The sequence below is a fragment of the Accipiter gentilis genome, chromosome 8, assembly GCF_929443795.1.
Source record: "Accipiter gentilis chromosome 8, bAccGen1.1, whole genome shotgun sequence".
Lineage (NCBI taxonomy): Eukaryota > Metazoa > Chordata > Aves > Accipitriformes > Accipitridae > Astur > Astur gentilis.
The window spans coordinates 27,521,678-27,535,994 of NC_064887.1; the positions used below are offsets into that span (position 1 = coordinate 27,521,678).

At 35.8% G+C, this 14,317-nt stretch overlaps 1 protein-coding gene across 6 annotated transcripts in view; it reads left to right on the forward strand.

Annotated features, from left to right (window-relative positions):
- COL11A1 (collagen type XI alpha 1 chain) overlaps nt 1-14,317 on the forward strand; it is a 164,285-nt gene that overhangs the window by 125,109 nt on the left and 24,859 nt on the right. For all 6 annotated transcript variants that reach the window (XM_049807754.1, XM_049807759.1, XM_049807755.1 and 3 more), the window contains 9 exons: nt 367-420; nt 1,140-1,247; nt 4,826-4,879; nt 5,818-5,871; nt 5,955-6,008; nt 12,723-12,776; nt 13,265-13,372; nt 13,560-13,613; nt 13,908-13,961. In XM_049807754.1, coding sequence (XP_049663711.1) covers nt 367-420; nt 1,140-1,247; nt 4,826-4,879; nt 5,818-5,871; nt 5,955-6,008; nt 12,723-12,776; nt 13,265-13,372; nt 13,560-13,613; nt 13,908-13,961 — 594 coding nt within the window. The remainder of the gene's footprint in view (nt 1-366; nt 421-1,139; nt 1,248-4,825; nt 4,880-5,817; nt 5,872-5,954; nt 6,009-12,722; nt 12,777-13,264; nt 13,373-13,559; nt 13,614-13,907; nt 13,962-14,317) is intronic.

Sequence of the window (14,317 nt, forward strand, 5' to 3'; positions counted from 1 at the left end):
AGGTTGAGGTTTTCTGCACAGATCTCATTGAAAGGTCTGATATTTAAAAAAAAAAAATAATTTTGAGTCATGTTTGGATGGGAATCTATTTTAAATATTCTGAAACATTACAAGTGTGCTTTCAATAAATGCCAGTATTAAGTCTATTATAGATGTGCAAATCTGAGTTTTTGAGAGATAAACAAATAATGATTGTTGGTACTGAATGGAAAAGACTTGTGAATAAAGCTACATTCTCTATGGAGAAATGTAGAAATGCTTAATAGACCTTGATCATGCAAATAGGGTTGTCTCTATACTTGCTTTTAATCTCATTCCAGATGCCATAATCACTAACTTTTTCTTTTGGATGTTTGTTTGTTGCAGGGTCCTCCGGGTCCACCAGGTCTCCAGGGTCCTGTTGGTGCCCCTGGTATAGCTGTAAGTATTCAGAGCAAACTCCAATCTTGCCATAACTCATCTGATACTTAGAAGTTCTTTGAACTGCATGCTCCTTACTCAGGAATATATTTCAAATCACTATTAACAGTTCTATTATTGTCCCCTTACATGCAGTTTTTTATTGTAAACAAGCCTGCATAGGTGTTATTTTATTGCAGATTTACAGCAGGGCAATAATTTGAAGGAATTATTAAAAATGAAATAGTGTAAATAGTGAATGGGGCCCATACTTTCACTGACCTTGTTTGACAGTCAGTGGTAAAATCAGCTTGGCACCAGATGCATTTAAGAGTATCTCTTTTTAAAATCCACCTGATAACTGGTGACTGATTTTAAGTTTTATTTAGAAGGCTTTGAATTCTTGTACCATGAAGACCAGTAGAACTATATGCTACTCATATTGACCAATATGTAGGTATTCAACAGCTAGAATGTTTATGCAGATGTGAAAAAGAAGAGGTATTCAGGGAAAATTTTTGTGAGACATGCAGTATTATTTGACCTACATTAAACCAGGGCATATGCTGGTGTTCTATTTGCATAACAGATTTCATGCAATCAAGGTGGTGTACATGCATTCTTAAAGACATTAGGAGTGATTCTGAGCCCTCTTGTAGTTGTTTTCCAGTCATTTCTATGGAGCTTTTTCTAGTTTTATCAGACCTGAAATATTTTTGCTTTTCACTGTTTCCAAATAGGGAGGTGATGGGGAGCCAGGCCCAAGAGGTCAGCAAGGGATGTTCGGGCAAAAAGGTGATGAAGGTCCTCGAGGCTTCCCTGGCCCTCCAGGCCCTATTGGCTTACAGGTAAATTCCTTTATTATTTTACCCGCCACCTGTAAGAACCCTGATTTTTGTGGCAGAAACTGAATGAATACTGTCTTCTATTAAATAAATGACAGCATCAGTTAATAAGAACTGAAAGATCCCATATTCATGGAGTTCATGCATAAATAGCAGATGTAATGCTGAAGGAGATTGGTAAGAATCTCTGAAACTCAACTCCTGGCTACCATAGGCTTTAGAATTTCATTCAGTAATTCATTCATTTATAGAGTCCAACAATTTCTGTTTTAACAAGAGCACTTCGTTTTTACTGGAGATACATATTTTAAAGAAAAGATTCAACCTGGAGGCGTATTTAACATGTCCTAGTCATTTACTGTATTTTCACAATAGGGTTTGGCAACATAGTGTGTTTCTCAGTGATACCATCACAGACACTACTTGCATTCTGACAGATTAGCAGAACTCCAGGATGCTTATACACTGCTGGCATCACTGGCAGGTTCCTATAGTTTCATGTTTCTTCCTCTTAAAATTGTTATGAGTCAAAAAAGACAAAGCAAGCATACAGTAAAATGTAGGCTTCTCACTGCTGCATTCAGAGAATTACAGTTGAAAAATCCTGCTTTTTCAAAAATTCAGTTTGCTTAACTATAACAAAACAAAGAACAAGAAGTTTAGGACCTTTGATTCATTTCCATGTAATTAACATCAGAGCACAGAGCACTTTTAAACTATTTCTAATCCATGCATTAAGCTGTAATATGAACCATATATACTCTCTTTTAAAAAAATGGAAAATTATAGCAATAGTGTTTGAATGTATTAAACAGTATGTCTCCTTTCTATCCACCATGTGTGAACTGACTAATCTCTTTCACTAAGCCGAACTTTAACCTGTACCTATAATTTTTAAAATTCTGTTACATAATGCGGTTCACAAAACTTACAATGGATTTTATAATGTATTGCAAACCTCCATGGAAGATAAACGGTTCCTTACTGCACCAACACATATGTCTTTTGTAGATTCATATTGCCTTTGAAACTGAAAACAACTTTATTTTCAGAAACAATAACTCAGAAAAAATTATTCCTAAATTTTTTTATGAATTGTTAAGTTTTTACTGTTCTAAAGAGAGTGAAATAAAATTATCCTTGTTATTTTTCTCAGATCTAGGATACTGTTTCAATTGATGTTTTTCAGTAAAGTCCACCTTCACTTTTTAAGTTTAATGAGCACTAAGCTACATAAATATAAAAATCAATTAGGTTGACTTACGCAAATGAAATATTTCAAATGAGGAATTTTATTTCTCTGAGTAAGATTTTAATTGAATATGTTGGTCCATGGACTGAGATCCCATATTTGCTAATGGTATTGATGTACCATTGGGAAATCAGGAGTTTCTTTTATTCAGTAATGCAGTTCTCATGGTAATTATGAACTGTTGGGGAGTAACAACTTTCTCTGTCTCATATATAATATTCCATGGTAACTACATCACACTTATTCAGTTAAATTCTACTGATATTTCTTTCATTGGATATAAAGTAAAAAGTATTTTTGTTCATAAAAATGAACATTGGTCATTTTGAATATTTATTACCTTAATTGTGAATTTCCTTGCTATTTAATTTTGATAGTATTTTTAAAAAGAAGGAAGTTTCTAACAAAAGAAGTTGAAAGTTAAGAAAATATGAAAAACTCTATGGGCCTATCAAGGTTATCTTATAGTCAATGTATGGCAATTTTACTTAAATTTTGAAATATTAAATGACAAACACCTCAATTACTTCTTGCCAAAAAGAACTGAAAGTACTCCCAAAATACTATGTCCAATAATGCATGAAATATTGATTCAGTGAAATCAGTGGGATTATTTCAGTGTTGAAATAGGAGTTCACCAAATGGCTTTGGAAAGTCTTTTCAAAGACAGAAATATCAAATAAATGTTTAATTGCCTTCAAAGTTTTATAAATACCTCCTCTAGGAGCAGTTGAATGAGCTGTTTATATTTACCGTGACCATGAGTCATAATGGATAAGGCATCCAACTTTTTAAGCTAAATGTCTTTTTATGTTCACGGGGTAGAACCGAGTGGACTGTTGGCAACTGGAAGATCTAGTTTATTTGAGGTGGGATCCTTCTCTCTGAATATCAGCTCTCTAAAGACTAGTCCAAGCCGAGGCTTCTGCTCTAATCACTCTTTAGAACAATTAGCTACAATATTGTTATTTAAAACACCTCACAGTGAAGGAAAAAGTTAAAGTCAATTCAAATTTCATTTGTTGAACTATTACAAGGTTACAAGAAGTAAACATGAAGAGAGTTAGAAAGTAATAAAACTACCTGTTATCATAACCCTGGCATTACTATTCAGCATGTACTGTAATCAATATGTGTTACTGAAGATAGTATTATCAGTTATGGGCTTCCATTTTAATAGAATACAGTCTAGTATTTTTTAAGATAAGCAAGGATTATATAGAAAAATCACTGTGTCATCACATGACTTAAAGCTGGCTTTTTTCATGCTGATTATCTAATAGTAAACAGGCTTTCACAACCACAACGCACTGACAGGTCAGCCAAGTTTTCACAGTAGTAGACAACAGACACATACATCATTTTTAGAATAGGTATATCTCTAAACCTGGGGAAGTCTTTCTACTGTTCAGATTGTGTCATAGTAGGAGGGCAGCTGAGGAATGGATATAGTGTTGACTAAGTTTATACTTCACACTTTTTTATACAACTTTGTAGCAAAGATGGCAAATTGTGCTTTCCAATCTGGTTAGCTATAGTTTGATAACATACTTTGAAAGTACCAGAATCCAGGAGGTGAAACTTAGAACCAGATCTTAATGTAACATAAATCAACATAATGCTATTGACTCCAGATCCAGGGGATCTGCTTTCTACAGAAGCCAAGCTTTGATCCTACATTTAGGAATGCCCAGCTTAGTGGTGACAGTGCTTCTAGCTGTGGTAACATTATACTAGATATCAGTATGAGCATCAGCTACAGTTTCCTTCTCATGGTGTTTGTTACTAGTCAAACCTGGACACTTTGCTTCTAGGGATATGTTGGTATAACTCAATGCAATGCCTCTCAGCAGGCTTTATTACCGCCACTGGACACTTTATTAAAGCAGTTATACAGTTTCCAGTACTCAGGTAGCTTAGACATCTTTGCATACCACTTCACTGTGCTGCACTGATCATGTTTTCTTTACATATATATGTATCACAGCATAAATCAAATTATCCAGATGCCCTGCTGGATTCTGGATAAGGATGGCAGTATTTTTAAAGACAGCCACTCTAGCATTTCTGTCTGGGTTTTTTTCAAAAATTTTCTGCCTCACCTAGTTTAAGCATCCTAGGACTACCTATACATTCGCTGTAATACAAAAATATCCTTTTTTTTTTTTTTTTTTTTAACGTAAATAAGTTTTGTTTTCTTGTCCGCCACCCCCACCCCGTGTTCCCAACTTTCACATGTAGATCTGATTTATATTGTTTCATATTGATTTATAACTCACCATTCCAGGTACCCTACTAATAGTTTTATTTTCTCTTCCACATGCTTTAGGGTCTGCCTGGCCCACCAGGTGAAAAGGGTGAAAATGGTGATGTGGGGCCAATGGTAAGGCTTCTTCCCCATTGGTCATTCTGGAGGACATAAAGATCATCCGTGTATTATTGTCTTTTCTCTGTAGCTCACAATTTGACAAGCTACTGCTGAATTTTGTACCTCAGTAGGAAACATTTTGTGTAACATAAACTCTCTCTGGGATCTACTTTGCCTCCTCACATCTATCTCCTCATCTTTAATATCACGATTTATGTAACTTAAGGAAATACCCTGAAGAGTAGGTAGCAAAGTAGGTGCTATGTGTGTCTGAGACAGGACAGTGGCAAGCAGGTTCAGGAAAGAAAGAGAAAATGGAGAGACCACTGCACCAGCGAGTTTGGAGCTGCTTTTCTGAAATTCAGGGCATTGTACCTTAGCTTCAGGTAACTGCAGGCCAGAAGATGGTAAACACTATATGGCTATGTTTACCATGTTTCTCTGGGTGATCCTGAGACTACATTCTCCAACTGTTTCTACTGTTGACAGAATGCCTTCTGGGCTGGTCCTGACTGAAATGCAAGCTACCTACAGTATACATTTGCCTCCAACACCCCATGCCAAGCCTGGATGCTTTATTATTGCCCATCTGTAGGCACCATAGTGCAGTACTGTCATGTGGCTGTTACCAGACATATAAGCTACGCCAGGGTCTTTGCACAGTGGAATGGGTATGCAGGTAACCTGCAGGGAAAATACAATGCAGGAAACCAATCCTCAGGAGTCCTAAGCATCAGATCATTTCCAGCTCAGGTACAGTATAACATAGTCTGGATCCTCTGTCACCTTGTGAACTCATGCAATGGGCAGCTATCTAGCCCTGCTGTTTCTGTAGCACTGCTAAGATTAAAAACCCTTTACAGATTGAGTATATTTTTTTTCATTGGCCAAGAAAGCCCCACTAGACTTATGCTTTATGATTGTAACTATATCAAATTGTCTCTTTGATACAGGGTCCACCTGGCCCTCCAGGTCCAAGAGGTCCACAGGGTCCTAATGGAGCTGATGTAAGAATTAACCTATTTTTTTCTCTCAGTAATTTAGTAATAAGCACTATATTTGGGATAACTAACATATTTCATCATTGTAGGGTCCTCAAGGCCCCCCAGGCTCAATCGGCTCTGTTGGAGGTGTTGGTGAAAAGGTGAGTGTTGATAATAACCTCCTAGAAAGAGAAAGCATGGAATAGGAATATGAATATACATTTTGATTCTTCTTCAGAGCTATACAGATATATTACAGTTCCCAAATATCCTTCATTGACCTAGTAATTTTTAATAGTGATCTAGCTACACTCCTAATGGCTGACTTACCACGGTTGGTCCTTTTATTTCACATCATAAAAATATTTAACAACCAGAGGAAAGAGCTTTGGAGCAGAAGAGGTAGTTTTCAGGTGAAGGAATATGGTTAAAAGTAAGGTTATGGTTATTTCCTTAACTACATAGTTTGATGCCTACAGTAACATTATTGGCTTCAAGTGTTTTTCATTTTATACTGGTGTAGCTTAGAATATCATATAGCCCTCCACCTGCAACATGAAGAATATAAGCTACTATCTAATGTATCAGTGGTAAACATATCTGTGAAATGAGGCAGACCTGAAGCATCAATATGTATCTGTTCCTCATACAGATAGATACAGTTCCAATAAAGTCAAAGGTTTGAGGATGATTTGTGCTAATTAAAAACCTGACTTAAGACTGATGCTGTATGACATTCATTCATCAAAATTATTTTCATTGCTATTATAAGTTCCCTAGTCAGAAAATTTCCTACCAGTATATGGGGTGGGGTTATTTTTAAATTTTATATCTTACCCAAAGAATGTCAGATATATCTTCCTTTTTCTTAAAGGAAAGATATTGTATGCAATAGATGTAATGGCTTTTTTTGTGCGATTTATTTGAATCACCAGTGTAAACTTATAAAATGCTGAGCCAACACAAAATTCCAAAGAGAGTCTCTTGAAATTCCTATTTATGTTTATTTTACCAAGTTAGATGACCTCAGCCATATCATGTGTGTAAGCCTAGAAGCATTTTGCTGATTTGCAGATTTAATATGATTTTTTTTCTTTAATTTTGGATTTGGAAAGAAGATTTTGAAAGGAGCATGAGGTGATGGAAACAGAATAGAAATATATTCCAGGCCACTGTATAAATAACTTATTGAGAAACTACGTAGATTGCTCTTGAGTATTTAAATATTTACCACAGCGTATTGTATGTATTCAATGAAACACTGATGTCAATGAATCCTTGAAAAGACATCCCTAGGAATGTCAGTATTGGTAGTTTTTCAGAAAGCTCACTGTATTGATAACTTTTCAGAATATGAAGCAAGATTTCCCTTTTTCTTCCTGTCCCATCAGATAATTAAATGCACAGGTACCTTTTCCCTCATCTTCCTCATACACCATTACTGAACTTCAGCACTTCAGAAGTCTTAACTTCTGCTCCCTTTCATTTATCCACATATTCTCTTTGACACAGCATGCCAGTATTGTACCTTTAGGTACAAATCCATCAGATCTATGAATTTACAAATAATGACTCAATTATCAGGTCAATCAAAATGACTTATATTTGTCATGATCCTCTTCTTGATCACTGTCCAAAGGCATGTCACTCTGCTTCACAAAGCTTTTAGGTATTCTTTCTTTTTACAAGATAACCCACCTTGTATACTGTTGTGGCCACCTGAAGTTCAACAGGAATTTTGCCACTGGTGTCAATCACCTCTTTAATTTTTACTGTTTCATGATCAAATCATATTCCAGTCATTTTGTAAAAACATTTACTTATATTGAACTCCTTACTCCTTTGTTTCTCTCTGTGACTCTTCTATGTGATTTAGAATCTCTATTTGTGGTAATCAGCCCACCAAATTTAATTCAAGAACATGAAATTCAGACTGTTTATCACCAATTGTCATTTTTATTTCCTCTTTCTTATTTCCCATATTCTCTGCATTCACACAGAGAAGCTTCCAAGTATATTATTTTGGAAGTTTTTATTTATTCTAATTACTTTCCTCCTCCTCAAGTTTTAATACATGCCAGGTTTTTTCCTAGTTAGGATACCTTCCTTCTTAATTTCAATTCCATTTAATGAGTTCTGCAAGCTTAGAAATCATGAAGAGTATTTTTGTCAGGAAGAGTTCCCACAATAGGAGGACAGTTCATGCTTTTAAACAAAACATGCATTTTCGCTTTTCCTTTTCTTCTCACGTATTTTTTCCCCAATGTTTTTCTTATTACATCAGCACGCATCCCTTTCAGGAAAGACATCTCATACTAGAGATAGTGCAATGCAGTGCTGATTGTAGAGTGTTGAAAAGCATTTTGGCATCCTCCCTGTCACTGTTGGGGAGTGAAATAGATTTGCTCACTTTCATATTTGAATAGTTAGACTAGGAGATATTTTGCCATTAATACCGGGGTTTCAAAGCCCCCTTCTGGCAAATTATAAACAATTTTTGTCACACTTAGTGCCATGAATTTTTAACTAGCTTGTTGTTTCCTCTGCTGTACACAAAAAGGCCTAAATGTTCAAAGACATCTGCAGTACAAAAGTGCATGTAGCCTTGCATTATTAATGCCTATAGCCTCCATGGAGCAGTCTAGAAGTCCTGAGACTTACACTCAACTAGAACCACTTAAATCCAGCTTCTACCCAGAGATTATTCTCTTTGTTGTGCTTATAATTAAGAAAAAGTGGAAAACCAAAGTGTACCAACACATGCTTATCTCTAATTTAATATCAAAGGCCTAACATGCAGATATTCTAAATACCCAGTAAGTTGCTCACGACTTCTCAAAACTGGACCTTAGATGTTTCACATTACATAAGAATTTACAACACAGAGACAGGAAACAGAAGTAACATTAACCTCACACTTCTCTTCCACAAAGCCTAATAAAATAAATTTGCCTTTCTAATTTAGGTTAATCTGTGATAACTGCACTGAGTACTGTGCCATTCTTCCACCCTTCCTCCCTTTCACGGCATGTGTTAAACTGGCAGAGTCAATAAGAAATGCAAATGAAAGTCTGCAGAACCTAAGCAAAGCAGTCTTTCTGTAACCTCTCAGAGTTTAGATCTGTTTTACTGTATGAAAGAGTCCGATGTTAGAAAACCACTACACTCATCTGGGTTTATACTCCTTCCTATTATATAATTCTAAAATAGTTTAAAAATAGTACAGTAATAAGGAGTCCAACACAGTAAACAAGTGAAATCAATAGCTTACATGCTTAATCTGTCATTGATTTATATTGCAGATGGAAGTGAGAGGACAAAAGCAATTGAGTATTCTGGCCTTAAGTTTAAAAACATCTGATAAATTTGTACAGGCATCTTTATGTGTGCATATCATTTTTCTACACACCTGCGCGCAGACAATTGCTACGGTACTTAATCAAGATGTGTCTGTGACAGTTTATGCTGACTATCTGTCCTAACAAATTACTTTTAATAACTTTACATGACTTCATTGACTGTGATCTCTTCTCATCCTTCTCCATCTCTCTAACATGCTTGGAAATGTAAGCCCTCCCAGGAAATACAGCACAGCTTTAGAGTTTCCCTCTTGATTAAATTTTGCCCTCCACAGAGACATAATATATATGACACAGTCACATATGCATACCTATGTGAAAAGAGATTGTCTTCTAGAGTGACAATTTTTTTCTTTCTTTTTTCTATTTTGTGAGGATGGCAAAAAGGAGCAAAAGCGTAACTGAATCCTTTTCACAACGCAGTCAGTTGCAAAGTTGCTTCTCATTCTTGCAAAATAAATCACCACGTCGTAGAATTTAACCAAAAGGTGGCAGCCTTCCAGCCACTATCTGTCTGGGCTTTGTATGGACAGTTCTCTAGAACCGGTCATAATAAGGAAAACAAAGGACTTTTAAACTACTGTCCTTCGCCTGATAGAAATCATTCTGCTTGCTTAATCGAAGGAGGTTTTCAGAATTAAACATGTCCATGAAATGACATGATTCTTTGTAGTTTAGAATGTCTGTCTTTGCCTGTTGAAATTCTGTCAGAGGAAGGCTTTGCCTAAGAAAGACCACACTAACTTTTAAAAGATCTGACCTGATAACAAAAGAGGCAAAATATTCCAGAGGTGGAATAAATCTATCACTAGATCATAAAATCTATTTCTCAAAAGAATATGAACTATTTCCCATGGAAAAGGTGCACCAGATTTTGAATTAATACCATCCCTACCAAAAGTGCAAGGAAATACAAAGGCAAACAATAACCTACAGATTGCAGGTTTTAGTAGCTATAAATATGCACTCTATAAATATATATCAGCTACAATTTTCTCTGTCAAATCATTGCTTAAGTCCTTTAACAGCTATCTTAAACAAGTGCAACCTTTCATAGTACCTAATAGTTGGAATATAAAAATCAGTGTCAGAAAAAACAAGGACTGCATGCAGGGAAGAGTCACATTTTTTAATAGAGCAATGATTTAGAAGTATTAATGTGAGACGACACATTAACAGGTCTCATCTTTCACAGATGCCCTTTAAGGGGACCATCTTGACATTTTCTAGCCCTTCCAATTTTGCTGTCTTCCACACTGCTGCTTATTGGGGAGTTACTATGCACAGAGCTCATATAGACTGCCTGCATCTGCCAATTTCAATATGTGTGCTATAGCAGGGACCCCTGAGATCCCAGGAGCACAGCGTTCTCACACTGACCCCAAATATAGGTCACTATATCAGAGAAAGACTCTTTTCTCTTGTTGCATGATATCATAAAATGAAGATGTGTTTGTCAATGGGCAGGCTAAAGAGTGGATTACAAATCAAATGTGAATCATCATAAATTACAATATCATTTGGCAGAAAGACAGAAAAAGAACTTGCTCTCTGAGAAGCTTAGAAGGGGATTATACTGGCACAAGTGCTTGTCAGGCAAGACTTGGCACAATTAGCGCTCTTATGTCACTCAGTTAGTTAGTCCTGCAATGGGGACACCTGTTGAAAGGGTCTATATTGTGGACTCTGTTAGATTTAATATATCTACTAACTTGAATAACATCAATTTGTTTGCTAATTCCAGACCTCATTCTCTGTTGCTACAAAAATCTAATTTGATTGATAGTAGACATGGACAAAAAAACAATACTAATGATGCTGCAGATTTAGTAAACCCCATGCAAAGGATAAGGAAATGAAGATTATATATTTTCCTAGAAAACATAATTAATTCTTATTGACATTAAGAATCCAGTAGATTTTCTTTTTTAAACAATGAATGCTGTATCACAGAAGCAAATGAATATTAAAGTACTAAAAGGGATCATTAATTTTTAAGATTACTGCAAGTTTAAGTATGTCTAATAAAACATCCCACAGTTTCTAAAGGCAAACTCACCCTTTAAAAGTGCCCTTTCTAAAGGGCATCTTAATATTGCTCCTTAAATTGTGGTTATCTGTTAATTATCCTATTCTGGAATTCAGTTGGGTACTCCAATCTTCTTCCATTCATCTGACGTAATATTTACATTGGGCCAAATTCTGATTCCAGTGAGGTCATCATGCTGCCATTAGCTTTTATGACAAAAAAGTTCAGTATCTACACCATAACATTTGTTGAAAATTCTTACTTTATGATTTATACTTTTATACTGTCTACGTGGAAATGACAGGCGTGCATGTTGTATTAATTGAATTGTCATGGGATGAAGAGTGGCGTGCAGGTCATACAGGATATTAAGGATACACAAATTTATTCCAAACCTGTGTTGAGTTCAGTAGAGGGGATTGGGTGAAATGCATTTTCAGCACTGAAGTACTCCTTTTTATAGGCATAATTATTGGCAAGGTTCATTTGGTTTGGAAAAAGAACATATATTGGGGTGGGGGGGGATCCCCCCATTAGCAGTTACATTGAGAAATCCTTTGGAATAAAAATATATAGTTCTTATCTCAGCACTCCATGACAATCACAAAGCAGATTCTGTTATCCTTTCACAGATCTGTGTGTTTGTGATGCTAATAGTTGAATATTCTACTAACAGAGTAGTTTTCTATAAAGGTTTATTTATCAGACCACTGAGCTAGAAAATAATCAGTCATAACTAAACTTTAAAATTAACAATTGCAAAGACAGTCCTTGAGCTAATGCTGTGTATTAGCTCAAAAAGAGACTGAATTAACTTAAACGTTCATTTAATAGTGTATAATCTTTGACTTGCACAGATTTTCTTCATATGGTGTATCCCTCAAAGCCATCTGCTTTAGTAAACAATTTCCATCACCAGTAAATACATAGTGTATACCATTGTGGCCTGTGGTGAAAGTTTTACTAACTGTTATGCTATTATTTTATCCTTATGTTTTTCTTTACATAATTTTTTAATCTAACAGTAACTATAGCAATAATGCCTTCACTGCATTGACATTCATTTCCAATTAGTATTCTCTTACTTGTAGAAACTTGCTACCAGGCAAAAATGTATCTTCTAGAGAAAAAAATACACACAGTCAGTATACCTCTTTGGCTTTTCTGTGACTAGAAAGATGACAAACAGGAAATTTGCAATATATGCGATAATAAAGGGGAAGATCTTCCAAAGCCCAAAGGAAAGGTTAGTCTCCCTGACTCACAAAAAGCTTAGTTTGATATATTCACTCTTAAAATTTCAGATTCCAGTTCTGCAAAACCATATGTAACTCAACCCCCTTTAGGTAGATCCAAGAAAAGACAGTTCTTTTAAGCTGTTCACATGAATAAGCATGAGAAGAATGTGTAATAACAGTAGCAACAGAAGTAAATTCATAGAAATATTCTCCCTAATGACTCATCAATTTATCCTCACACATTTACAGGGTGAACCTGGAGAAGCTGGTAACCCTGGACCTCCTGGAGAATCTGGAACATCTGTGAGTATTTTGGTTTTGTCTTACTAACTTTTATTACTGTGAACTAAGGTATCTGGTAGTGTTTACTTTAGAAAGCATATAATCAGATTACTTGTATTTGTTTTCTTTAAATTTTCAGTGAAGAAGTTATACCTTTAAAATGCAATTTGTTTCCATATAATTATAGCCACATCTTGTACTAACAGCTAGAGGACAAAGCTGAAGACTTCCTAAGAGACTACCTATTTTTTTTCCAAAAGTATTAACTTTGACATGCATGTTTTTCTCTCTGAAGACAGTTCATTGATGCAAACTGGGTGCGGATGTTGGCACTTGACCTGAGATTCACAGGTTTTCCAATCTGAGGCTGAGGTCCTAATATCCCATTCACGTGCCAGCATGTATTGACGAGTAACATTGCCCAGGTCTGAAAACAGTTTTGCCATTATAATCATTTTTTAGCCACTCAATTTCCAGATGATATTTTTGTGTTCATATGTTTGCTACAGGGTCCAAAAGGTGAAAGGGGAGAAAAAGGTGAGGCTGGTCCGCCTGGAGCAGCTGGCCCACCAGGTGCTAAAGGACCTCCAGGTGATGATGGGCCTAAGGGTAACCCAGTAAGTGAGCTTAATAATTTTAACACAAAGCACTGTGAAGTACTGCTGAAGTTGTGCTATATACAGAACTGTATTAATTTGCCACATTTGAACTAAATTCATTATATGCTTCATAAAATATTTGTGATGATTGCTACCTGCTCGTCAATGGATGACACGTTCCTTGTTTTTTTCCTGATTTATCTAGGGCCCAGTTGGTTTTCCTGGAGATCCTGGTCCCCCTGGGGAACCTGGTCCAGCTGTAAGTATACTTAAAAAACACTTTTAGGTCCTAGACTTGGTTTGCACTAAATCCTAATTAACCTCGCCTCACCCTTGTCTGGGGACAAGGTCTTGCCTGTAAGCTCTGTTGCTTTTCTGTTCATATATTTTTTAAGGCTTAAAGAAGGTTTAGAAATCTTTAAAAAGTTTTGAAAACTAGCATCCTTAGGAAAATGCTCTGTAGAAAAATAGTGCTCTTATATTCATAAATGAAACTAAGTTACTTAATTTAGCTGAATTTTCTGGTTTGTTCATTTTCCCATGAATTCTGTAGGGTCAAGATGGCGTTGGTGGAGAAAAGGGTGAAGATGGTGATCCTGGCCAACCTGTGAGTTGTTTCTATCATTTTGGTTTAGCTACAAGTTCTCTCCTATGCTAAGAAAGTATCTTTTGCTGAATCAGTGGTTTCTATACATTCATGCTCTTAAAAATATTTTCTAAGTGAATGCTTTTTCTATTATACTGAAAAATATCTATTTATTTCCTTGAAGAGACAGAACTGCCTATATTATAGTAACAATCAGAAGCAAGAGCTCAATTTCTTTTAGAAGTAGAAACAAATGATGTATTAAGGATTTGTGCTGGAGCTGCTGAGGACCACTAAAAATAGAGCAACTCTGAGCATAAGAAAGGAATGCTGCAGCCAAATAATCTTCATTAGCTGACCTGATGACATGAAGCAAA